This window comes from Symphodus melops (assembly GCF_947650265.1).
Source record: "Symphodus melops genome assembly, chromosome: 10".
NCBI classification, from domain to species: Eukaryota; Metazoa; Chordata; class Actinopteri; order Labriformes; family Labridae; genus Symphodus; species Symphodus melops.
In genome coordinates, this window is record NC_136700.1 from 10,534,078 (window position 1) to 10,557,447 (window position 23,370).

At 42.3% G+C, this 23,370-nt stretch overlaps 4 protein-coding genes across 6 annotated transcripts in view; 1 reads left to right on the forward strand and 3 right to left on the reverse strand.

Annotated features, from left to right (window-relative positions):
* The window catches only part of nrgnb (neurogranin (protein kinase C substrate, RC3) b), a 5,609-nt gene extending 3,305 nt beyond the window's left edge, over positions 1 to 2,304 (reverse strand). Inside the window, exon 1 of one of the 2 annotated variants that reach the window (XM_079353764.1) lies at positions 1,552 to 2,304. In XM_079353764.1, coding sequence (XP_079209890.1) covers positions 1,552 to 1,878 — 327 coding nt within the window. In that variant the 5' untranslated portion in view covers positions 1,879 to 2,304. The remainder of the gene's footprint in view (positions 1 to 1,551) is intronic. The other variant, XM_079353765.1, reaches the window with a different exon arrangement.
* Positions 2,305 to 3,853: 1,549 nt separating this feature from the next.
* On the reverse strand, positions 3,854 to 4,445 carry LOC306830192 (sperm surface protein Sp17-like). The gene is made up of 3 exons (XM_079353498.1): positions 4,288 to 4,445; positions 4,121 to 4,200; positions 3,854 to 4,005 (listed from the first exon to the last, which is right to left on the reverse strand). The coding sequence occupies exons 1-3, from the start codon at positions 4,439 to 4,441 to the stop codon at positions 3,964 to 3,966; spliced, it is 276 nt and encodes a 91-aa protein (XP_079209624.1). The 5' UTR covers positions 4,442 to 4,445; the 3' UTR covers positions 3,854 to 3,963.
* Positions 4,446 to 4,453: 8 nt separating this feature from the next.
* Positions 4,454 to 7,713, reverse strand: LOC306830191 (uncharacterized protein). 2 transcript variants are annotated; one of them, XM_079353497.1, is made up of 10 exons: positions 7,655 to 7,713; positions 7,238 to 7,531; positions 7,050 to 7,103; positions 6,881 to 6,916; positions 6,570 to 6,686; positions 6,428 to 6,452; positions 6,271 to 6,311; positions 6,133 to 6,183; positions 5,920 to 6,032; positions 4,454 to 5,103 (listed from the first exon to the last, which is right to left on the reverse strand). In XM_079353497.1, exons 1-10 carry the CDS (start codon positions 7,701 to 7,703, stop codon positions 4,972 to 4,974), a joined length of 912 nt encoding a protein of 303 aa, XP_079209623.1. In that variant the 5' UTR covers positions 7,704 to 7,713; the 3' UTR covers positions 4,454 to 4,971. The 2 variants fall into 2 exon arrangements, with proteins under 2 accessions (XP_079209623.1, XP_079209622.1); XM_079353496.1 differs by having other exon boundaries at positions 4,454 to 5,106.
* LOC306829996 (uncharacterized protein) overlaps positions 5,015 to 23,370 on the forward strand; it is a gene marked incomplete at its 3' end in the record, with an annotated part of 30,026 nt that continues 11,670 nt past the window's right edge. Inside the window, exons 1-33 of the mRNA XM_079353213.1 lie at positions 5,015 to 5,119; positions 8,834 to 8,948; positions 9,075 to 9,162; positions 9,475 to 9,663; positions 9,885 to 9,990; positions 10,120 to 10,353; positions 10,452 to 10,553; positions 11,091 to 11,282; positions 11,442 to 11,552; positions 12,088 to 12,280; positions 12,491 to 12,627; positions 13,192 to 13,416; positions 13,602 to 13,743; positions 13,890 to 14,013; positions 14,410 to 14,601; positions 14,733 to 14,870; positions 15,062 to 15,244; positions 15,360 to 15,554; positions 15,935 to 16,083; positions 16,187 to 16,355; positions 16,467 to 16,601; positions 16,763 to 16,915; positions 17,417 to 17,618; positions 18,521 to 18,661; positions 18,760 to 18,945; positions 19,146 to 19,217; positions 19,304 to 19,430; positions 19,541 to 19,674; positions 20,103 to 20,300; positions 20,985 to 21,134; positions 21,765 to 21,944; positions 22,493 to 22,609; positions 23,196 to 23,345. Coding sequence (XP_079209339.1) covers positions 10,143 to 10,353; positions 10,452 to 10,553; positions 11,091 to 11,282; positions 11,442 to 11,552; positions 12,088 to 12,280; positions 12,491 to 12,627; positions 13,192 to 13,416; positions 13,602 to 13,743; positions 13,890 to 14,013; positions 14,410 to 14,601; positions 14,733 to 14,870; positions 15,062 to 15,244; positions 15,360 to 15,554; positions 15,935 to 16,083; positions 16,187 to 16,355; positions 16,467 to 16,601; positions 16,763 to 16,915; positions 17,417 to 17,618; positions 18,521 to 18,661; positions 18,760 to 18,945; positions 19,146 to 19,217; positions 19,304 to 19,430; positions 19,541 to 19,674; positions 20,103 to 20,300; positions 20,985 to 21,134; positions 21,765 to 21,944; positions 22,493 to 22,609; positions 23,196 to 23,345 — 4,408 coding nt within the window. The 5' untranslated portion in view covers positions 5,015 to 5,119; positions 8,834 to 8,948; positions 9,075 to 9,162; ... (1 more) ...; positions 9,885 to 9,990; positions 10,120 to 10,142. The remainder of the gene's footprint in view (positions 5,120 to 8,833; positions 8,949 to 9,074; positions 9,163 to 9,474; positions 9,664 to 9,884; positions 9,991 to 10,119; positions 10,354 to 10,451; positions 10,554 to 11,090; positions 11,283 to 11,441; positions 11,553 to 12,087; positions 12,281 to 12,490; positions 12,628 to 13,191; positions 13,417 to 13,601; positions 13,744 to 13,889; positions 14,014 to 14,409; positions 14,602 to 14,732; positions 14,871 to 15,061; positions 15,245 to 15,359; positions 15,555 to 15,934; positions 16,084 to 16,186; positions 16,356 to 16,466; positions 16,602 to 16,762; positions 16,916 to 17,416; positions 17,619 to 18,520; positions 18,662 to 18,759; positions 18,946 to 19,145; positions 19,218 to 19,303; positions 19,431 to 19,540; positions 19,675 to 20,102; positions 20,301 to 20,984; positions 21,135 to 21,764; positions 21,945 to 22,492; positions 22,610 to 23,195; positions 23,346 to 23,370) is intronic.

Below are 23,370 nucleotides of genomic sequence, written 5' to 3' on the forward strand. Positions count from 1 at the left end.
CAGCCCTCTCCATCCCTCTGATCCCAGCTGGTACGGCCGCCCACGCTCCTCTGCCAGCCACAGAGACAAGACGGAGAGGGAGAGAAAACACAGAACGTCAGTTTAACCGACTTACATCTCTGACACCGACACTCTCCTGCACTTTTGCGAAACCCGAACAAATGGCAACTGGTTTTGCCCCTCGACAGATGTGCTCTACACTTCTGCCACACACTTCGCTTACGACGTCAACCGCTGTGTATGGTAATTACACGCAATGCAATCAGCTATGCTGGCTTCAGCTGAATGATAAGTGTATCTTAAACACTAATTTAAACACAAACATCACTGAAATTGTGTCCCTGTGATCTATTCATCTGAAAAGAAAGAGTCCTCCGATGTGTTGGGTGTAACACTTGTTAATAGTTGAAATAAATAGTATAAAAAAGGAAGTGAAAGGCTTCTGAAACACTACAGCTGAGTCCACTGGTAGAATAGCTGGCCCATGTTTTGTTGTAGCTTTGTTCTCGCTGGAATCCTTTCTGCTCAGAAACGAGAGCATGAACACAAAAGTGCTGTTTTTCGATGAAATCAGTCAGTTACAAACTGCTATTTAAGGTAGAGGACTGATACAGAGGGTGCATAGCAACTATCAGCATCACCATCTCCTATTAATTCCATGACGACACTAAGAGAGAGCAGGATGGTGAGAGGTTACCATGGTAACATTCTTAGTAACCCCTTCCTACACTCCCTCTCCGCGTGTTTGGAGCCCTGATGGTCCAGACACATCAGGTGGGGGGGGGGGGGGGGGGGGGGGGGGGGGTAGTAACTGTGACAGCGTGGTGAAAATGTTAAAGGCCCCAATTCGCAAGACAAATTGTTCCGTCTGTCTTTGATGATGATGGATTAGTGAATCTGGTTTCAATCTGTGGAGGCTGCGGCGACGCGAAGAGGAGTGTGGATCCCAGCACTAACAAAGTGTTAAGAGTTTTATGAGCATGCAGCGGAGCACGCGTCTTTGCTCAGCCGTGTATATTAACAGAAACACTGCCCGCTGGCGAACTAACAAGACGGAAACTGTTCAGGCGCTTTTGATTATGACCCTCGGGCTGCCCTTGAAAGGTTTAGCAGAGCAGACACTGTGTATGTCCTGCAGAAAATGAGGTCTTTTGGAGATGTTCTCAATCACCTACCCCAAGAGAGTCCAGGTGGGGAAGAAAAAAAAGGGCCCCTGTTGATCAGAGCTGCCCTTGAAAGGTTTATTTATATAGGCTACCTGAGGCAGGAATGGGAGCAAAGCCGACTATAGCTCAGCTAAAGACACCTCTGTCTGAAACTGAACATTTCTACTCTCAGCCTGCTGATAAAAAATGGAGGAAGAGTGGTGTTTTTAACAGATTTTTTCATAGGCAAATTATACAACTTGGGGCCCAAAAGAGGTGGACTGTTGTTTCGCTCCCTAAAAAATGTTGCTCTATAAGAGGTAAAACCTTTAAAAAATGTATGACATACAATGTGTTGTGTTGTTCAGAAGAGTGTACGGTAGACAGAAAGAGCGCCACACTGTACCTTGTCACTACTGTTGCCTTCAAGCTCTGTGGCGTCCTTTTCAGACCCGAGCCGCCTTTCCTCTCCTTGCTGGTCATCAGGGAGCCGTTCTGCACTTTGAATAGGGCTGCTTCCTCCATCTTTACACGTGGCGTCACTCTTCTCTTCGACACAAACTCCCTTCATTCCTTCTTCTACGAGTTCCTCTGCGTGTGATGTTTCCTCTTTTATCGTGACCTCTTTTCCTTCCGCTGTATCCTCTTGCCGGCTCTCTACAAGTCTTCTCTGACTCTCCTTGTTCCCCTCGTGTAGAAGTTGAGCGCTTGTTTCTAAAGTTTGACTCTCCATGTCAAGTACAGGAGACGACGTATTTGACCGTGTCACTTGTGATGATAGATTTCCCAAACTTCTGTCGTTAATGTTCTTCGTCACTTTACTGTAACCCCCTGTTTGTACGTCCTCTTTGCCCTCTCCAAGAATAACTCTTGTCTCATCGTCTTCAACAACGAGGACATGTGACCTCTCCGTATGTTTTCCCGTCTCCACATTCTTGTGCAATTCACCTTCACTTCTCCGCTCATTATCTTCATTTCTATGATCGGTTTCACCCTCGAGGTTCTCTTCATCCCCCTCCGGGGTTAGCCGAAGGGGCGAGATGTTTTTACCTCTTTCTCCATCTTCGTCATCATCATCACCTCTATCTAAATTGGGGTCATTTGTCTTAATGTTCTCCTCCTCTGTTATATCAGATGTCTCACGCTGACTTCCTGTTTCCTCTTTCTCAGAGTGGCCCACTGGTGTAGCGGGTATATTTTGGTTTGTTACCACAGCAGTAACCTCACAATCTTCCTCGCGTTGCATTTCTAATATTTCAGTCTGTAAGACCTCAAGTGAATCCTCTTCCTGGGGCCTTTCCTCCCCATCCTCTTTAGTCTGCTGAGCTTCTGGAACATCTTCAAAGCTTATCTCAACCAAGGAATCCACATTTGGTGAAGTATGACTGTCTAACCCCCCCTCTACATGAGCTAAACTTTCATGTATCCCCCCAGAAGAATCCCCACTATCCCCCCCTTCCTCTTTTGGTATTTCTGCTTGATCGTCTGCTTTTTCTTGATTGCCCTCAGGGGCGATAGATTTAGACAATGATTGCTCAACAGGCTCAGATATTGAGCTACCTTCTTCAACAAAACGTGTATTATCTCCGGCAGTGTCTCCTTCCACTGATCTGCCCATTGTTTCTTCAAGCTCTGTAGCACACACATCCACATCAGCTAACCCTGAACATGGGAAAACCTCCACTGAATGTTCAACCTGAGCGCTTTCCTCAACCTCTAAATCACCAGTCTTCTCATCTTCAACTGCAGTTTGGTTTTTATCACCTCGCTCATCTTCTGCTCTTCCCAACTCCTGAGCGCAAACATCCACATTTGAAATCCCTCTGAAAGCTAACAAGTCCGGGGGATTTAACTCAGACGGATGTGCATCTTGGTCTGGAAGAGAGCTGCTATCTTGTTCGTCGGCTGCCCTGTCAACTATATCAAATGTGGCTATTGTTGGGGCCTCCTCCTCCTCCTCAAGCCCACTCAGTTCATCCTGCTGAATGTCTTCAGCTCGGAGCATGTTGACTGATTCCTCTTCTTTTTCTGTTGAAAGCACGTCTTTCTCTGTAGTATCACATTCTTCTTCTTCTGTGTTTTCAGTCGAACCGGTCTCTTTAGAGACGTTTGGTTGCGTGATGGAAAGAAGTGAAACATCTGCTGAATGACTTGATTCATCTTCAGTTCGAGACTCATATGATGTCTCTCTAAAAAAAGTACATCAAAACAAATGTTATGCTGAGAAATGTGCAGAATGGCAAAGACAAACTTTAAGCGGTAATAGTGATATTCACTCCTCTGTGAACCTTCTGTCAGATTCTTGCAGAGCTTCTTTCAATCCTGCTCTCTTTTTCTCACCCTTGCCGCTGTGACCTGAAACCTTTCATCGACACTGAGCTGACAGCCTGTGCCAGATCCAGGCTTCTACTGAAAAACTGTCTTTTGAATTGATTTGAATTTTTTCAAAAGTTGAAGCATGGACTTCAGTTTTTTTTAAAAGTTATTTTAATCGATTGTATTTTTTTCTTTTGAAACAGAAACTTAACACATGACTTATGTAAATTAGTAATGATTATCTTTCAGACATTTCAAAAACAACACTGTTCATGATGCACATATGTCCACATGTCATGGATAATAGTGTCAGTTATATGCTGGGGAAAAAAAGTATCTCAAACAATGACTCAGAATCAGATGTTAAGTTATTATCATAACAATATGTAGTGTTTTATTTTCTCAACAACTATGGACTTGTTGCTATTCTTTCCCTCATATTCATCCTCTCTCTTTCTCCTGTTGATCCTCCTGGCTGTTGATATAGCAACAAAGATCAGACTCACTTGGAAAGGGTCTTCTCTAGTCCTTTCTCAAGACTGGCCTATTTGGAGAAAAAAAATCAAATAAACAAGGGTATGAAAATGTAAATAACACATTGATAAACAGAGTTGAGATTTACAAGTTTTCAGAGACTTAACAGCAGGTTGATTTTGTACCCCAGTGGCCTTGAATGCATGGTTGTTGTAGAATCTATCTTCTAGATTTGCAGCCCACTCCGCAGGGTCTATTCTACTTTCTACGAGAAGAAAACCCAAACAAAAACATTTAAATACAGCAACTCATGTGCTGGTCTCGTATTAACCCTACATTCAGTTTCATTTACCTTCTCTTTGTCTTAGAAGATCATCGAAGTACTTTGCCGCATATTTCGGTATGTCTTCAGGCTGGTCTCGGAGGACTTCTCTTGCCAGTCCCTCCAGGAGAGTACCAAATCCTCGAGGGACGCGCAGGTGAGTGTTGGAGAAAGGCACTGACATTGCCTATTATTATTTTTCTCCCTAATGTCACACTGAAGAGAAGGTAGTGGCAAGCTAGCCCCACGAAGTTTAAAAGGTTTTTAAGCTAACTTTCACGTGTGTGTCACAGCTAGTTCTTCGTCGTCGTAAAAACAAAAATAAAAAACACTCAAATTACCTGCGCATAAAAGGTGTAAAGCAAGCCAATGAAGGTATGAAAAAAACGTGAACGTATTTCTTTTACATTGCTTGCAGTTCGTCGCCACCTTTACTTATTATTACACTCAACAACTTGTGTTTTGTTGACATTGACAACCGTTTCTATGCGATGGTTCTAACTACGGACACTGACAAGGCTCAAACTCACATGAAAAATTGGGTTTATTGTTGATAGCAAAGCAACATAAACAGCAGGCCGATATAGCATTATACAATGGCATTACATAGATAGGACATACAATATTTATTTGAAAGTATTACAGTAAAAATGCACATTAACACAACGTTGCTGTCTTCCTTTTTCTACTCTCATCCAGCAGCCACCTTCTACGTCAGGTGTACGTGATGACGGCATACTCAGAGTTGGTGCTCATCTTACGGCTGACCTCTCTGGGGTGAGGGAGGTGCAGTCTGTCAGCTGAACGTGAGGCATGTAGCTGAGACCTCTGCCCATCTCCCCACTGCTGCTGGAGAAGCACGGTAATAAATAATGAACAAAAACAACAAGATCTTTTCTTTCAAAAATAAAAGGTATTTCATTTTATTTATTTTGGGATGAATTTATAGCCTACTTGACAGTCACATTGTCTCTAGGTCATGCATGCTCAAACAGAAAAGAGAGGCCAGAGTGCGGTGGCTGCCCCGACTGGAAGCGCCCCCTGAGCTGGTGGGTGTTCGGTGCCTTGCTCAAGGGCGCCTCTACAGTGCTCTGGCACATCTCCACAAGACCAACTTCCATATTTTTGGTCTGCATCGGGACTTGAACCGGCAACCCTCCGGTCCCTCTGGACTGAGCTACTGCCTCCCCATTTAAAGCCGTGCTAACCAATACACTCTAATTTTACAACTAAAGACTAAATCTTAACCTGATAAAGTTTATTGTCAGTTTTTGAAAGCCAGGTGTTTCAAGTGTCTACAGGCTTTAGTTTGTTTTGACATTTTGGTTTTTTTTTGTATTGGATTACACCCCACATGTCATTATTAATAATTTGTTGTTTTTTTTTAATTCTGAAATGTATTTTGACATTTGTAACCAGCCACTGATGCACTTGCTCCAAACTTTGCATCAAATCTAAGTGTCTATAATAAATTTAACTTGTGTAGCCTACTAAAACAACAAACAAGTCATCATTTTAACAGAGGGACCTTTTTTGATTAAGACAATGCACTTGGTCTTTACGGCTTCTGCTCAAGTAACAGAGTAACATAGATTGTCTAATGAATTTGACATTCAGTGAGATGAAGGATAAACATGTTCAGTCTTAGGTTTTGTACTTTACCTCTCTTTGATCTCCAGGAGTCAGGTAGCCAACCTGAGTGAGCTCTGGTGTACTAACGCCTCGCACAGTGATCATTATGTCAGCATATGGAACCTCAGTGTCACTCTCATTGTCTGCATAAAAGAAATGTATATATATATATATATATATATATTTTTTTTTTTTTTAACTCTGAGATACTACTGCATATACAAATATAAAATATGATCTTACCTGGTGTTGGAATCCTCAAAGTCACTCTCTCACTTTGCGTTGACTGTTGCCCTGTAGGGAGTGTGCCAGGTATCAATGACAAGGCAACAAACAATTCTGTAAATAACATTTCAAAAGTACATTTATAATTTTGTTTACCCTTTACTGGTGGGCGGGCAGCATGATAGGGTAATGGTGGGCTGAAATATAGTAAATAGATAAAGAAGCAAAAAAAAAAAGTAAAAGATTAAAATTGTATATTTTGTTGAAGGAAAGCAGCACACATTTACCAAAATTATTCTTTAGTAGTACTCACCGTGACCTGGACACAATAGGCTGCCCTGTTGAATGTGACATAGACAGAATGTAATTTTGATGCATCAATATCGACTTTTAAATTCAGAGATTTTCACTTTTCACAGCAAGTGTATGTTCATAATTATTATTTTTTTTATCACCTTTACAACTCCAGCTCTGTCTGTTCCGGTTCAGACACATGTAAGCTGCCAATGCAGTGAGAACCGTGGCTACAGCAACTGTTACTGTTGCTAAGACTTTAATTCCAGTAAACTCTCCTGTTAACGTAGAGACAACAGGATAATCCTGGTTAACATGGGGGGGGGGGGGGGGGGGGGGGGGGGTTGCTTTTCAGGTCCACAAACAGATGTGCATAATTATGAATAAGAAAACAACATTTGGCAATTTTTTAATATAACTTGCAGACATTTTGCACGTTATAAAAACATCCTCTTGATTAATGCAAACCTACCTTCACTTGGATGTCTTGGCTTTGTAGGAAGAGATGCTGAAAAATGTTAGAGCAGTCTTTATAGAAGTGAATATAATGCTACATTTCTTATTTACTGTCGTTACAACTGCAGAATATTTTGAACAAACATTTTAATCGTTGTTTTTTTTGGATCATGCAACGTCCTTACCATTTTCAGTTGCAGTCTTCAGGGTAACTGTCCAGTTTGGGCCATGTGTATGACCTAAACCACCCAACCATAAGAAAGACAAACTTTAAAATGGCATCAACCCATGCCTTTGAAACAGAGCTCAACATTTTCCTACAACTTTAAAAGGAATGTTTTAAATTGTGGATCAACTTATAAATCTTATCTACCTTGAAGCTGCAGCTTAACAATACGCTCTGTTTTTTGTAGAAGTTGTGGATCGTCTGTTGCGTATGTATAGCATGTGTAGTTCCTCTCGAGGTCTTCAGCGGACACATTTGACAAACGAAGAGACACTGTGCACGATTTTTGAGTACCGAGACAGAAAGGCTCCTCTGGTGTTGTCCAACATCCGCGCACAAATTCAGTTGAGCAGTTGTAGGTGCAGTTTAACGTAAGAGAGTCTCCTAAAGCCGTAGTTAAGATGTCAACAGGCATCCTAACATTGACACAGGTCATAAATTCTGCAACAAGAAGACATAACATGAATGTCAGTGCTCTTTTTTTCTCCTATAGATGAATGCATAGTTGCATTTTCCTGGTGCATTTAACACATTTAATCCGCTCACAGAAGGTTAATACTCTACCTTGTGTCATCCAGAAAAAGAATACAGTGAAATGAACCGAGATCATCATGCTTGCTCCTTGTTTTTCTGATACCTCTTGCCAACCATGCAATCAAATATGTTGTGCTCCAGTGGTTTGGTGAAGGCTTGCACCTGCAGAAAGAATTGCTGTAATACCACACATATGCTCCAACTCAAGGTTAAGGGAACAGGATGTGGCTTGCAACTGTATTTAGAGCAGTGTAAAAATAAATCAGAATTTTCCATTCATTGCACTTGACTTCCTGCAAAGAAAGTACGTTTCCGGATGACAAGAAAATAAAAAAATAAAAAACATTTTCTGAGATATTGTGATACCCAAAAGGCACTCACACATTAAAGTAAACAGTGTTTTCTAAGCAATAACCTGCATGCAAGATGTGGCACCTTGCTTAACAACAATGTGGTTAGTGCTTTTCTGCACATGCAACACTGCAGCTTGCTCCCCACTTTAGCAGAGGATGTGTTTAGCATTCTTCTTCCATTCCAATTGAATAATTGATTATAAAAGCCTCACCCTTTGAAAGCAAGAGAGGTATTTAGTGATGAAAGATTCAACTTAGCCTCCAGACTGACTCGAATGAATCCACAAATCCATCTGATACTTCGCATCTTTTTCATATTTTAGTCTTTGTGTAATCCTCATATGAATTACACAAGAAACATAAATCATTCAAGTGATCCACTAACTGAGACAATATCTAGGTTAGCTTTAGCACACACTCATGCATTATAAAAGTAGAAGGTACAGTTACAGAACTTCACGGCACACCATTATCACTGAAGGCGCTCGCATGGGAATCACATTTCGTGCTCCGGTTTCACTCTCTCTGCCTGAAGGCCTCTCACTTTCCTGCCTTTAAGCTTTCAGTCATGCAGGCTTAAACCAAAGAGTATTCATGAAAATACACGTAAGAAACCAACAGCGGGGAAATGAGGTTTAGTTATGATTTGCTCAGAAAAATAATGCATGTGTTTTATTTTTGGCCTATGGGGATTTATCTGCTGCTGACATACACTGGACTTGCCACAGGTATAAATGGTAAGTGTTAAAAGGTATACAGCTGTGTAAAATACATTTGCTAGCTTAAATTAATCTAAATTCAAATTGTTGGACTTGCTGACTAAAGAAAGACGTGTATCTTATAATTTGTGTTTAAGACTCATTTGAGGGGAGCGCAGACCTTCCCCTTGGTAAAGAGACCGACGTCAAACTGTGTCCAGAAGGAAAATACTTCTCCCACCAGCTTTGCTTCGAGTGTTCGTCTGGTCATTTGTAAGTCTTCAACCACTTTTAAAATGTCTTTCTTCTTATTTCATTATCCAACCTTAAAAAAAGTAAATAGAGAATTGCATTTACTCAGGATATTTGCAACATTGATAATAAATACATGCATTTCAGTTGTCCTGGCAATGCATCTGCACCTCGTAGATGTCCAGAAGGAACGTTCAACCCCCACACAGGGAGAACGAGTATTATTGACTGCAAGGTAAGAGAAAGCTGTGTGTGAAAACCTTTACTTATACAAACCCAGAGATTCCAAAACTTCCTACTGTCTTTCAGATGAAAAAAAAAGCATGTTCATCTTTGTAGAATCATCAGGTTCACCCACCTGTGTCTCATCTATTATTGACCTGTTAAAGCTATAAAGCACTGTTTTAACAAGTTAAAATGTCTAGATATCGTCATTCACTTCACTTCCCCCCCTTGTCATGTTTGTTTAACCCGTACATACCTCAAACTGTGTGCTTGATGCTGTGTCACAGCTTCTGATGTATTGTCACTGTCTTTCCTACTGCAGCCATGTTTTCCTGGTCTGATCAGTTCTGAAGACAGAGTGGACTGTAGGCTGTGTCCTGCAGGTTTCAAATGCGATCCCACCTTAGGGGCCCTCTCCTTATGCTCCCCAGGGCAGCATTCTCCTGAGGGAGTCTTACAATGTCTGACATGCCCTGCAGACTCTATATGCACGTCTGGATTTCCGCTGAAGGTAACAAAAAGACACATTTTTGTTACATTCCTAAAATAGGAGATACCTGGGCCTCACTGCAGCTGCTTGTATGTTTATGTTCCTCGATAAATATCTTGAATCAGGGAGGGAAAAACATATTGCTGCCATATAAATGCTTGCAGAGGTGGGCCTTAAAGTTGGAACTAATTGCAGTCATTTACTTCCTCCTCTTTTTTCTTTATTCATCTCGTGCCTTTCAGTGTGGGCCTGGCAAGGAGCCCAGCGCAGATCAAACTGTGTGTAATGACTGTCCCCCAGGTTTCTATTCCACTACATGTACTATCCAGTGTCTGCAGTGTCCAGAAGGTAGTGCAGTAATAAAAGGCACATTACTCATCCAATCTGCTCTCAGTACTCTCATTTTTAAGAAGTTTTAAAACAGTTTCAGATAAAAGTGGTTCCACAGTAGTTTAAGTTGTTATTTGCTCCCTATAGGAAGTTACTGTCCAGACAGTGGCATGTCCCAGCCGCTCCCCTGTCCTCCTGGTTGGTCTTCCACACCTGCACAGACTCACTGCCATAGCTGTAATGATACATCTTCGCTGTGTGGGGAAGCTGTGACCCCCCGCTGGAGCCAGCCAGTCTACAGGTCCAGTCACTCGATCACCTGTCGACCGGGAACGTACAAAGATACAAAGGAAGAGTTGGCATGCCGGGTCTGTCCAATAGGTAAGTTGTTTATCACTGCATGCTGACATTGATTTTACAGATTGCTTCCCAACTGTGTAAAGCCACATATGTTTCTGTACATGTTTTTCATGCCTCAGGTTATTACTGTGTGGGAGGTACAGCTGTACCCTGCCCTGCAGGGACTTTTGGCCCTAAAGAAGGTCTGCAGAGGCTGACTGACTGTGCAATCTGTCATGCAGGTTGAGTATTAAAATAGGAAACCCTCTGTATTGTTCTCACAGGTTCAAGTCCAAATGTTATAATGTGCAATCACATCAGTGTATATACCTGTATAGATACCAAATAAATGGAAGTTTCTTCTGCACTATTGTCCATTAAACTTTAGCTTATTATTTAAAGCCTGAGCACCGACCTCGGAGCGAGGACTCGATTGGAACTGAATGAGTTGTTTTTCACAATACTGAATCGCTTTTTTGGAAGCTTTATCGTGCACAAAAAACTAACCAATTGTCACCCAAAATTCAGCTTTATAAGAAATTTACGCGTTTAAGCGTTTCAGTGCATGGGTGTCGCCAAATGGCTCCACAGCGCCCCCAAACGTCACTGAGTGTACTGCGGTTAATGTACATGAAGATCTCTCTCTACCTAATAGGGCAGGGCCATGGCGAAGTTTGCGAAGTTTTGGGCCCTTCATCGCCGCTTACAGTTTTAATTATATATGTTTCCTTAAGAAAACAGTTTCTGCTGAACTTATGTCTGATTACCTTTTTTTCTAGGGTTCTACTGTCTGGAAGGCAGCTCCCAGAGACCCACCTCCCAGTTCCTGTGCCCACAGGGCTATTACTGCGAAGAGGGCACGGCCACCCCTCACGAGTCACCTTGCCCTGCTGGTACAGCGGGGGAACAACTGGGCCAGACAAGTAGGGCAGCTTGCAAGAGATGTAGAGAGGGACGCTTCTGTCCTGCAGGTAAGTCTCTGCCAAAATACACTGACTATATTGAGCATTCAATGCTAAATTACTTAACATATTATGCATCACAGTAAGTTTCTTCAGACATGTAGGGGGAGGAAACACTGGTTCATGTTACTTAAGGATGCACTGTGTCCACTATTCGGCTTTTGACAGGCTCGTCTGCACCAGGCTTGCCGTGTGCACGGGGGAGATACTGTCCTGCTGGTACCTTGGAGGAAGTTATATGTCCTCGAGGCACCTTCACCCCTCATCAAGGAGCAATAAGCAAGTTAAAAATCCATGCTATTACTTTTTTAATATCACTTCTTAATAAGTAATATCTATATTCTCAGTTATAGGTGTTTTTTTTACTGCATTCTAGGTATGATGCTCCTCCATGTCACTTATGTAGAACTGCAATTATTGTTTGAGAACAACCTTACAGTCCCTCTGCAGCTCAGTCTCGCTAATATGGAGCGCTATCATACATGTCTGTTATTATACAAAGTGTTGTTTGGTTCCCTTGATGAACTGGAAAATATAGATGAGAAATTGCAACAGATGGAGGCCAGAGGGACAAACAGAGAAAGCATCTAATTTAGCAATAAAAAAAAATAAGTGTGGATTACAGGCTGGAGCTGTGAGCAATAAAAAAAAAAAAATAGAACTGTGATGAGAAACACGACTATGTTTGACATAGAGACTGTAAATTAGATTAGTTTGCGAAAAACCATATTGATCATTTTGAAATAAATTGTAAAGACATCTGAATGAATACTAAACACATGATTTTTACACAATGACAACATATTCCCTTTAGGTGTGAAGGACTGTCTCAAATGCCCGGCTGGTTTTTACTGTCCTGAAGGGACGACTGACCCTGTGCCCTGTCCACCAGGCTCTTTTAACCCCTTAGAGGGTCAGGATGAGTTAACTGATTGCAGGGAGTGTTATGCAGGGAAGGCGTGCACGCAAGTAGCCCTGAAAGCCCCTGACGTGGACTGTATGAAAGGGTAAGTAACTACTCAGTAGTCTTGTGTAATACGGCTTACTTTTGTTTTCAAAATCAGTTCGCTGATATAAACATGCTCTGAGACTGTAATCTTTCTTGAGACTTTAACGTAATCTGGTGGAAGCAATCCAATCTTGATCTTGATCCCCACCCCCAAGCCAGCTGTGACATTATTCAGTAACTGTTATCACTTTTTTGTGAATCTTGATAGGTTTGTGTGCCCCCCTGGTTCCTCGAAACCGAATGCACCATCAAATGCCTGCCCACCAGGGACTCTCAGCAATCGCACTGACCTGACTGACCGCTCACAGTGTCAGCAGTGCCCCGCTCGATATGCCTGTCTTCGAGGTGCCATTTGTCTTTCACACACATCCATGAGTTGTCTTTTTGAAGCACTGTTCGGTGTTTCCTTACAATAAATATAATTACTTAGCCAGGCTAAATAGAAATAGATGAAATAGTATCAAAACATTGTATATTTTTAATTGTGATTTGACCTGATATAACTTCAAGGCAGGGTAGGTAATTTCCTCCATGTAAGTGAGGGGTGTGCCTTTGAGGGAGCACGAAAATGCTCAAAAATCACCAAGCCTGCCTTTAATTGTTTTGTAAAGTCATCTTTATTGTCAGTTTTTCAACATGTGCTGGACATACAGGAGAATCGAAAAAATCATTTCTCTCTGAAACCACAGTCTAAACTAATTATACAAGGATTTTAAAAATGTATGCAAAATATAAAGAATAGAAAATAAAAAATACAGATATACAAAAATTTCAACATAATGTACATTTATGCCTTTGAAAAAAACGGGCTGCATGAAGTGCAAATTCTTTTGACACACATGAAATGAGCCATCAGTGCCCTAGCCAATTTGATCATTATAACCAATTTGATCGTTTGTGTTTTATCAGGAACTGGTGGTATCCAGAGACCCCCGATCTCCTGCTTTGCGGGGCATTATTGTCCCCCTGGAACTATGTTCCCCACCCAGTTTAAGTGTCCAGTGGGGATGTGGAGTGGTCAGAGTGGATTGGAAGCTGAAAGCGAGTGTCGGCCGTGCCCTCAGAGCTGGTACTGCTTGGCTGGGTCTGGAGCTCCGTCAGGTCGATGCAACTCTGGACACTACTGTCCTGAAGGTACACACGGGCGATAGTTAAGAAGTATTGAATCTGTCTCAATCAATGCTTCAGAAATATTAAGCACAGGGTCAAATTTCTTTTAAAACCTTTTGGTAAAAAATGATATAAGATGTGTTTCATCTTGCAGAGCTGAACCATGATTCATTCATGCATTTTGAACTGTTTTGATGTTGCATCTCCAGGGACTGCATATGGCACCCAGTTTCCCTGCCCTCCAGGCACCTATAGCATCCAAATGGGCAACAGACGCAGAGAAGACTGCCTGATTTGTCCTGAGGGCACATTCTGTCAACAGGGAACCTCGAAACCTTCCCCCTGCCCACCGTAAGCAGTGTGTTAAACATCAGAAAGACGTGAAAATAAGGATGAAGGGGAAGGATATTTTGGAGAGAATCTGTTTAAATTAAGTAAAATGAGTCCAACTGCTGTTACGAGTGAGGTTCAGTGTAACCGCGCCTGTGTTTCTGCAGCTCCACATTTCGCCGTCTGAAAGGAGGTCAGAGGCTGGAGGACTGCTCTACTTGCCCTGCAGGCTATTTCTGTCCCCACTCAGCCACTGTCAACCCCAGAGTGTGTGGAGCTGGAAGCTTCTCTGTAAGGCCCAATCCATAACACAGTTCAGTGTGCCTGGTCAACTGACAGAACCAGTGGAAAGCAGAGCTGGTGTATCAGTCTCGGCCTTTCATAAGACATACTGATTGTACTATTTTTAGATTAGCATTTTCCACCCACAGTGGTATCATCTCCCATTACTCATGTACGTATATCTGTAAATGTCAGCAAGAGAAGTAGTTAAAGTCAAATATTATTATGGCTCATCTTTCACTCTCACTATTGAAGCAGTATCAGTGTTACACCATCATCTTCCAAGTTCGATTGTCCTCTCCCTGGAGTTTTTCAAGTCTGTATTTTGCTCCGTCCCTCCCCCATACTGGTTGGTATCTTTAACTTCAGCTCTCTGCATCTTGTCTTACGTTCTCTGGTGTGTAGGATGAGGGCTCTGTGGAGTGTTCTCCGTGCCTGCAGGGCCACTACTGCAGTAATGAGACCACTAGTGAGGAAGCCATGTTGAGTGTGATGGTGTGCCCCCCGGGCTTTCTCTGCTCGCAAGGTCTGGCCAGAGACCCCCAGCGCTCAGCCACCCTCTGTCCTCGAGGCTTCTACTGCCCTGGAGGAGGCATTGTGAGTCAGAAAAGCACACATACAGCTAAAGTCGATACTTTACAAGTTATTTTGTCTCTTTTGCAAATGTCTGAAACACTTTTTTTTTGTCCACAAAACTCCCTCCAAATGTGTTTTTTTTTAAATCTTAGGATCCAAACCCAATTCCTTGCCCCAATGGCACTTACAGTGAATCTCCCGGTCTGCGTTATGCCAGTGAGTGTGTGCAGTGTCCTCAGGGGAAGTACTGTTATTCCCAGCAGCCTGAGGAACAGCCTATCACTAAGCCTGTAAGACATCAGATTCCTTGTATATACAATATTAAGAATTAATGAAAGGTGTTCATAATGTCATTACAGAATGTTCTCAATCACATTTGATTCTATGGTCAAATTCGAAGCTGAAGATTGTATGTGATCTTTATTAATCGTAGTTGAACATTGCATTTTAAGAACTATTGTTTTTTTGTGTAATAATTCAGACAGGTGTGTGTCCTCATGGGCACTATTGCCCCCCAGGAACAGGCTACCCCTACACCTATCCCTGTCAGGCTGGCCAATATAGGAACAACACACTTGGTCACAGTGGAGAGGCGTGTGTTTTGTGTCCCGCCAGACATTACTGCGACAGACCTGGAATTGACCTTCCTTTAGTCTGCCCTCAGGTTGGAATTTCCAGGATTTTCAACTTTTGCGTGAAGAAATTATAACTTGCCTTAAAATGTGCTTGCCACTTTGCTTGTAAAATGTCCACCTTTCTGCCTTTCGCTATCTTAACAGGGCTTCTACTGTCCAGAGGGTACCTCATCTCCAGAGCCGTGTCCTGAGGGGACCTACAGTTCTGGATTTCCTCTCAGAGAAGTGTCTGAGTGCTCTCCTTGTGGTGGAGGCCAGTACTGCAGTGGTGTGGGACTCACAGAACCCACTGGAAGTTGCCAAGAGCGCTTCTACTGCAGAGAGAGAGCCAAGTCTCCAGTAGGAAAACAACATTGTCATATCTTTTAAAATAGTAACTTGTATTATTACTTTTTTTTTTTTTTTTTTTTTTACATATTTCATTTCCTGTTACCCTTCTCTGAGTGGAGGCTCTGCTTTGTGGACTCCCATTGTGAATTAAATGAAATTCATAAGAACAATATTCTTGAAATGCTTTTTAAAATGGTTTGAGTAACATACTATATCAGAGATTCATTTTATTGGTCGTCAGTTTGGGGATAAAATTTCCAGTTATGCAACATAACATGGGTATTGATTCTATTCCAGTGTTTGAAAAGCACATTTTATAGATATAATAACTTTAATACAGTAGGTTTTGACTCCATATCTTTACATGAATGCACTTTGACTTTGTCCAGACTCCAGCTGATGGGCCAACAGGAGGTTTGTGTCCAGCAGGAAGTTACTGCTCTCGAGCTTCGTCCTCTCCCTTCCCCTGTCCATCCGGCACCTTTAGCAACAGCACAGGCCTCAGCCGACCCGAGCAGTGTGCAGTCTGTCCACCAGGGTAACATCACTTGCATTCCCTTTGGACTTTTAGATGTCATCCTGTGTACTGAAGACAACCTTACAATATAGAATCCTCTATTCTCTCTCTCTCTCTCTCTCAGTTTTTATTGCATAGGCTCAAACAACACGTCACCATCCGGTCTTTGTTTCCCTGGTTTTTATTGCACCGGTGGCTCAGCTTCACCTGTTCAGAATGAAGCAGAGGAGGGGCATTTTACCTTGGAGGGGGCAGCTCGGGCACAACCGTGTCCTCTTGGCACTTTTCAGCCGGTGGGAACAAAACCTTACAGAATACCACGTGATGTTCTGTTGAAAGTGCGCTGATAAAATGACACAATGAAATAAAGCTGTGTTCAAGGTTGTCTATAAATACTCCCACAGAGTCGAGCTGCACAGTCATGTGTAGAGTGTCAGGGAGGCCGATTGTGTAACCAGACAGGCTTGTCCCAACCTCCAACGTGTCCCACAGGACACTACTGTCCTCCAGGGTCGTCTGCTGCTCATCCCTGTCCCCCAGTCAGTATTGTGTATGTGTGTTTAGTGCGTGTGTTTGAATCTGAGTGCCTGTCACTCTTCATCAACTGTCATCTTTGAAGCACTTAAGCTTCATGACGACTTTATAAAAATCCACCCAGTCAAAGTATCTTTTCTATAAAAGTACCATCTTGATCATCCAGGGCTCCTACTCTGACCTGACTGGTGGCGATGCTGTGCAGCACTGTCGACCTTGTGAGGCCGGGTTTTTCTGCAGCAGAGCGGGTCTCTCTAGGCCTCAGGGTCTCTGTGACCCAGGACATTACTGCACCTCTGGAGCTTCCACTGCCTCGCCTGTAAGATGTCACAAATAACTTAAATAATTCAGCTTCAAGCTGATTAACAAAAATAAAAAAAAGTTAATTAAAAACTAAAAGAAAGTGAAAGAGAAACACAACAACTCATCACATAGTTAATGTTGACAATCTCTAGTCCAAATACAGTGATGTAGCAAGAAGTACTACTGACACAAATACTTAGGTTTTGATCACATACATTAATTCTGTTTAACATGTCTAGCAGGGCCATGTAGTTGGTTTGATGGCAGCCATTAATTTCTCTTCACTTTGACTGCAAAAGTGTTTCATTTGTTATGAATATGAATTTAAAAGCATGTTTAGCCAAAGTTCACATTGAGCTAGTAAGTGGGTTTTTTTTTTCTCTTCAAACTTCTAGTGTGTGGGAAATGAATGACAGTTTCCAACTTTATCTGCCCACACCTTCAACTTTCAAAGTTTTATCTATAAAGCCTAAAACAACCATACCTTTTCATATTCCAAAATGAAACACCCTTACAGGTTGCTCTGGCCTCTGGAGGTGTATGCTCTGCAGGTTATATCTGTCCACTGGGGACCATGTTCCCCCAGCAGCACCCCTGTCCTCTAGGAACCTGGAGCAACATGGTTGGAGCCCAAAGCCTGTCCTCATGTTGGCCGTGCCCCGCAGGACTTTACTGCAACAGCACTGGACTCAGGCAGCCTACAGGAGTCTGTGATACAGGTACAATAATGTATCATCTGATACAACTGACCCAGATGGTGTTATTAAAGTGTATCATGTGCAGTAAATTATTAATACAATGCAGATCTGCCTTTTCAAAGTAGAATAAACAAATTCAAAATCTGATTCTGATCATCCACGGTTTTGTTGTATCTGTAGAGACGGGATGTTATTTTATTAATCATTATTTACTTAAAAGCTGTTGCCTCACAGGAAGAAGATCCCTGGTTCGAATCCCCTGTCAGGCAGAGCCTTTCTGTATTCATTTGTTTTCCCTGTGCATGCTTAGGTTTCCCCTGAGTACTCAGGCTTCCCCCCATAGTCCAAATGTGAGTGTACACCAGGGGTGTCCAAAGTGCGGCCCGGGGGCCATTTGTGGCCCTTGAGTGGATTTTTTGTGGCCCTTGACTTCAAATCGAAGAATCAGAAGATTTTGGCCCCAGGCCTCATCAGATGACATATTTCGTTCTTTTTTTTCTTTTTCATGTTAGGGAGGGGGACCTATAAAAGCCTGACTATTCTTTCCAAAAAATTAGAACACAACAGTTTCCCACTGCAATTAGTTATTGTGTATTTACATCATTTTTTGAAGAGGTCAAAACACAAAAAGTTCCTTCCAATGTTTAAAAAAAACAAACAAAAAAACCCTGTGGCCCGTGAGCCATTCTAACGCGACAATTTTGGCCCTCAAGAAAAAAAGTTTGGACACCACTGGTGTACACAGTCCAGGGCGTACCCCACCTCTTACCCAATGTCCGCTGAGATCGGCTTCAGCCACCCGTGACCCCTAATGGGATGAGTGGTATAGATAATGGATGGTAGTTAAAGTGACACAAGTGACTCAAGAGAGGGTCGCTGCTTAAGTTATTTTCGTCAGTTTGTGTTCTAACTTTTGTTTCTAGGTTATTACTGTTCAGGAGGAGCAGTGTCCTCGAGGCCCTCAGACGGTGTGACGGGTGACATTTGTCCTCCTGGACACTACTGCCCCATGGGCTCACTTTCTCCCATACTTTGCCCTGATGGGACGCACTCAAACACGACAGGTATTGAAATCATCTTCATCTCATGTAAAATAAATGATTTTAAATGTAAAATACAGACATGTGCCTTTTATTTTCTTTTATTTCTTATTTGAATGAAGGGGCAGAAGCATGTGAAGACTGCCCCTCAGGGACTTACTGTCTGTCTGGAGAAGGTGTCCAGCAGTGTCCCGCAGGTCACTACTGTCTTGGTGGAGGTGTTGAAGGCATACTGCCCTGTCCTCCTGGTACATACAGCCCTCATTTAGGCCTGAACCAAGTTGAGCAGTGCCTCATCTGTCCAGCAGGTGAGAGTGTTGTCTCACATTTCTCTTCACTGCGCTGCAAGACTTTGGACAATTTCTCATAAAATGTTTCACATGGTGGCTTTGTATGAAGACTTTCTTTTTTTTTGCTACAGGTTCGGGGACAAACTGATTTTAATTAAATGTCATGAAAGAAAGTGCTTTTTTCTTTGGCTTGTAAATTGTTCGAGTTGTATTTGCAGGGTTCTTTTGTGAGGACTGGGGTTTGTTTGAACCTACTGGACCCTGTCAAGCTGGTTACTACTGCATAGCAGGTACTGTGTGTTTCACTCACACTTAAATACTGTGTAAAACTACAACGGGCACTAAGTAAAAAACAAAACTTGTGCAACCTCTCAAGGTGTAAACTTTCAGAACCCAGACGGTAACTTCAGCACAGGAGTGGGAGGAGCATGTCCAAAGGGGATGTACTGTCCTGAAGGCACCAGCCTCCCTCTGCCCTGTCCAGCAGGAACCTTCTCCAACAGGTTCGTGGACCAAAGCTGCACACATACACACTCACAGACAGTATTATTGGTGTACCATTTAACTTTAAAGGTTTGTGTGTGTCTATGTGTTTGCGTGTCTTTGGCTGAAGTTTACATCTCACGGACACCTTGGGCTGTAAGCCATGTCCAGCAGGTCAGTTCTGTGGCACTGCAGGTCTCACTCATCCATCTGGACTGTGTCAGGTCGGATACTTCTGTCCAGGGGGGGACACAGCAGCCACAGGTAGAACAGCAAGATCCCCATTTTAATCTCTTTAATCAGAAGGTCATTAAATCAGAGATTCAGGGTGATTGCAAAGAAACTGACTTCGTGTTTTCTGAAGGACAAGCCTGCTTCTTCCATATTGAGATATCAACAACATGATTTACTGTTAATTAGCCAACGATAAATAATGAATGCACTTCACACATGCAATGAAAGAAAGGATAACAGAGCTAATATATAATGTGTGGAGAGAACTCTTATGAATAGGCATCAGTTCGATGAGAAACAGATGCTGATGAATGTAGGAAATCTGAATGTGTGAGGGTGTTTTAGTTCGATGAATGATTATTGAATGAATCAGGGTTTTATCACAGCGTTCTTCACATTAAGGGCTTAGCAGCCATAATCCTTTTAATTTGCCAGATCTGATTGGTTTTCCTCTCCAGGCTCCGAAGGAGGTCTTTGCCCACCAGCTCATTATTGTCCTGAGGGGAGTGAGAGGCCATTATCCTGCCCGGCTGGGACCCACACCAACCTTACAGGCCAGTCAGTCTGTACCCGCTGCCCAGCTGGTTACTACTGTCCAGAAAAGACTGGCAACTTTGCCAAGTTCCCCTGCCCTCCTGGATTCTACTGCCCTGATGGTACACTCACACAAAATGATGCTGCTATTGTTCATCCATTTATAAGAATGTTTATCCAGCATTCACTGTGCTCAATGGGCAGCCATGTGACTCAAATTATCCTATAATATTGGCTCAAAGGCCGTGGCAAATAAAGGGAGAGTCACCGAAATAACACTGAATTAAACAGATTTTTTGACAAAAAATTATTAATAAATTGCAAATTAGATCAAGTTTGGATGCCAGGATAGTCAGCAGTATAAGTGAGTCAGTGGACAGTGAATTGAGCATGTGTTAGATGGAGAAGAAAGACGAAATAACAAAACAGGTCGAATGCAGAGAGTCTCCCTCAGCAGACTGAGGTGGCCTCTTATGTAATCCCTGCATCTCAGTTCTCTTAAATGCCATCTCTTCGGTCCTAGCTCCTCGGCTGAACTGGAAGTAGTTCTAGACCTGCCATGTTAAGGAGCGTCCCCAAAGCTCTTGAAACTGACTTGAAAAGAGACAATCGAGAGCAGACTTTACAGAAGTCTTTTTACTATCAGGCATGCCCCGTCATCAAATATCACTGATTGATTGGACACTTGGGGATAATAGTGAGCTGGTGGGATCGTACTTCAATGAAACTTATCAGAGAAAATAACAACATTAAATGATTGTACCTGCATTATACTCATGTCACTATTATTTTTTTGTTATACATAGGAACCCAGCATGCCACGCAGTTTCCCTGTCCTCGTGGATACTACAACCCAGAGCCCATGACTCAGAGTCTGGACAGCTGCCTGCCCTGTCCTCCGGGACACTACTGTGAGAAGGAGAGGCTGACCAAAGTGTCTGGAAAATGCAAAGCTGGTCAGTAAGGTTTTTTTTTATATATTTCTTCAATAGTTACAAACAAAGCAATACAGCCTATTTAATCAGGGTCAGGACTTTGTTCTTTGTCAAATGTCGACAAGTCAAATCGAAGTGGTCTGGAAGTATTGATGACTGGTGATAAAGAATGCACATTAGGCACAAAATATCACCATTCAAATCCAATACATCATTACCATTTACCTGATCCTTTCATGTACTTTTTATTTCAGCAGAACAGCAAGTGCAAAGGCTTTTAGATATATCATTTGATGTTAATGTTTATGTTTAAAGTGCAGAACCGCCATGCTCACACATACACACCCCCTCATGAAAGCATGTCTCAGGCAGGCTTGACAAGAGTGTCTACCTGCTCTATTAAACCTTGTTTTCCCATCAATGACTCATCTCTCTCACCTCCCTCTGTGCTGCCATCATCCAGCTCTTTTGGCATGTTTGGTTTCACACTCAGCTCAGGAAGTGATGGGTGGGATGTCTACAGAGATGCTTTTTTCGTGGCAGAAACAACAGTGTTTGTATATATCAGAATGATACAGCAGTCAAAACAGCAGTACATCAACTTATTTGTCTCCCATTCTGTCTCCTGCTGTTTGCTTTTTTTTCTCTCAGGTTGGTTCTGTGTGTCAGCAGCATGGAACTCCCAGCCCTTTGACCTGGACAATTACACAAATGCCAACTGTCTCTGTCCAGCTACATCCACAGGGGGGCGCTGCCAGGTTGGCTTTTACTGCCCTTTGGGTAGCTCAGAGCCGCTGGCTTGTCCACCTGGAAGCTTCTGTAACATTTCAGGTATTTCCACACAGATTATCAAAAACTTTACAGCAACAGCATAATCCTCAGTCAGCATGTCAGTGGTTTACACCACTGGTGTCATGGTTTTTAATGTGAACCAAACACATTTGTTTAATATTACACAGTTCTCGATTAAAAGTTGTAGAAGATGAAATTACACACTTAAAATATTGTATTTTTTATACTAAAATGTAGATAACATAATCTGAATGATGCCATATTCTGCCCAAATATATAGTTTATGTACAGCGATGTCTCTACTATTTGAATAAATTATTCTATTTATGGTTTGGTTTTTGACTTTTATTTGGCCAGTTTTATACTGTACTGTATATACTTAAATTATTAAAATTCCTTGTATATTCTGTCTTTGATTATATGACTGTAAACAATGATTTATTGTTACTTTTAGAAAACTTATTTATGGTCTGTATGGAGACACACATATTGTTCTAAAGAAGAAGAGTTAGTCCTGAAGACATAATAGATACTTGACTTTAAGTTACATAAACTTTGAATAACAATGTTGTCATGTCTCCCTAAAGGTTTGGCTCTACCAACGGGTCCCTGCTCTTCAGGTTACTACTGTGTAGGGGGGGCCACGGAGGCCAGACCAACAGATGGAGAAACGGGCAGCATCTGTCCACCTGGAACATACTGTGGTGAGCTCTATATTACTGCCTTTAAGTGGTTGTATTATAAACTTGCCAACACAGAAAGCATATCAATAGTCTTATAGATAAATGCTTGGTGATAGAGACAGAATATTAGGTCCAAAGATGCCTGACATTTTCTGTTTTTATTTTTGAGGATAACTGGCAGAAAATAAGTTCTTATGACTAGGCCTTTAAATATCTTACTTTGTATTCAAAGGGATGAACTTTGGAACTAATTTGAATAGTTTTTATAGCAACACATGCCCCTGGGGATTTTTTTTGATTCTGTAAAGTCTTCCCACAGCCCAGAGACATGCAAATTAGATGGACCAGAGACTCTTTAAAGTATGTAGCTATGACTCAGGTGGACACCCTAATTCACCCGTGGGTATGAATATGAGTCATCCTGTCTCTATTTGTGTCAGCCTGCTGATAAACTGCTGACCTGCGTAGGGTGTTTTCACACTTTCTTCCCATTGTGTCCTAGAATCAGCTCCCATGCCCTCTGATACAGGATATAGATTTGTATTTAAAGGCAAATTGTAAAAGGGTGAATCAATATACAGGTATACTTCCCATTTTTACTCTACAGTCGAGGGTTCAGCAGAGCCAGAGATGTGTCCAGCGGGTACTTTCTCCTCAGCACCAGGTCTCACTAGCGAGGCCGGCTGTCAGCCCTGTACCCCAGGTTTCTACTGTAGGGGAGCAGGTCTCAAGGCTCCTACTGGACCCTGCAGTGAAGGTCAGTCCATACACCGCTTTATGAT

Coding starts and splice junctions, on each gene's coding strand:
- LOC306830192 (XM_079353498.1), bottom strand. CDS start 4,441: ATGTCAGTGCCTTTCTCCAACACTCACCTGCGCGTCCCTCGAGGATTT. Junction 4,201..4,287: donor TCTTCTAAGACAAAGAGAAG/GTAAATGAAACT, acceptor TTCTTCTCGTAG/AAAGTAGAATAGACCCTGCG. Junction 4,006..4,120: donor ATGCATTCAAGGCCACTGGG/GTACAAAATCAA, acceptor TTCTCCAAATAG/GCCAGTCTTGAGAAAGGACT.
- LOC306830191 (XM_079353496.1), bottom strand. CDS start 7,703: ATGATGATCTCGGTTCATTTCACTGTATTCTTTTTCTGGATGACACAA. Junction 7,104..7,237: donor TGTTAAGCTGCAGCTTCAAG/GTAGATAAGATT, acceptor TGGGTGGTTTAG/GTCATACACATGGCCCAAAC. Junction 6,312..6,427: donor CCTATTGTGTCCAGGTCACG/GTGAGTACTACT, acceptor ACTATATTTCAG/CCCACCATTACCCTATCATG.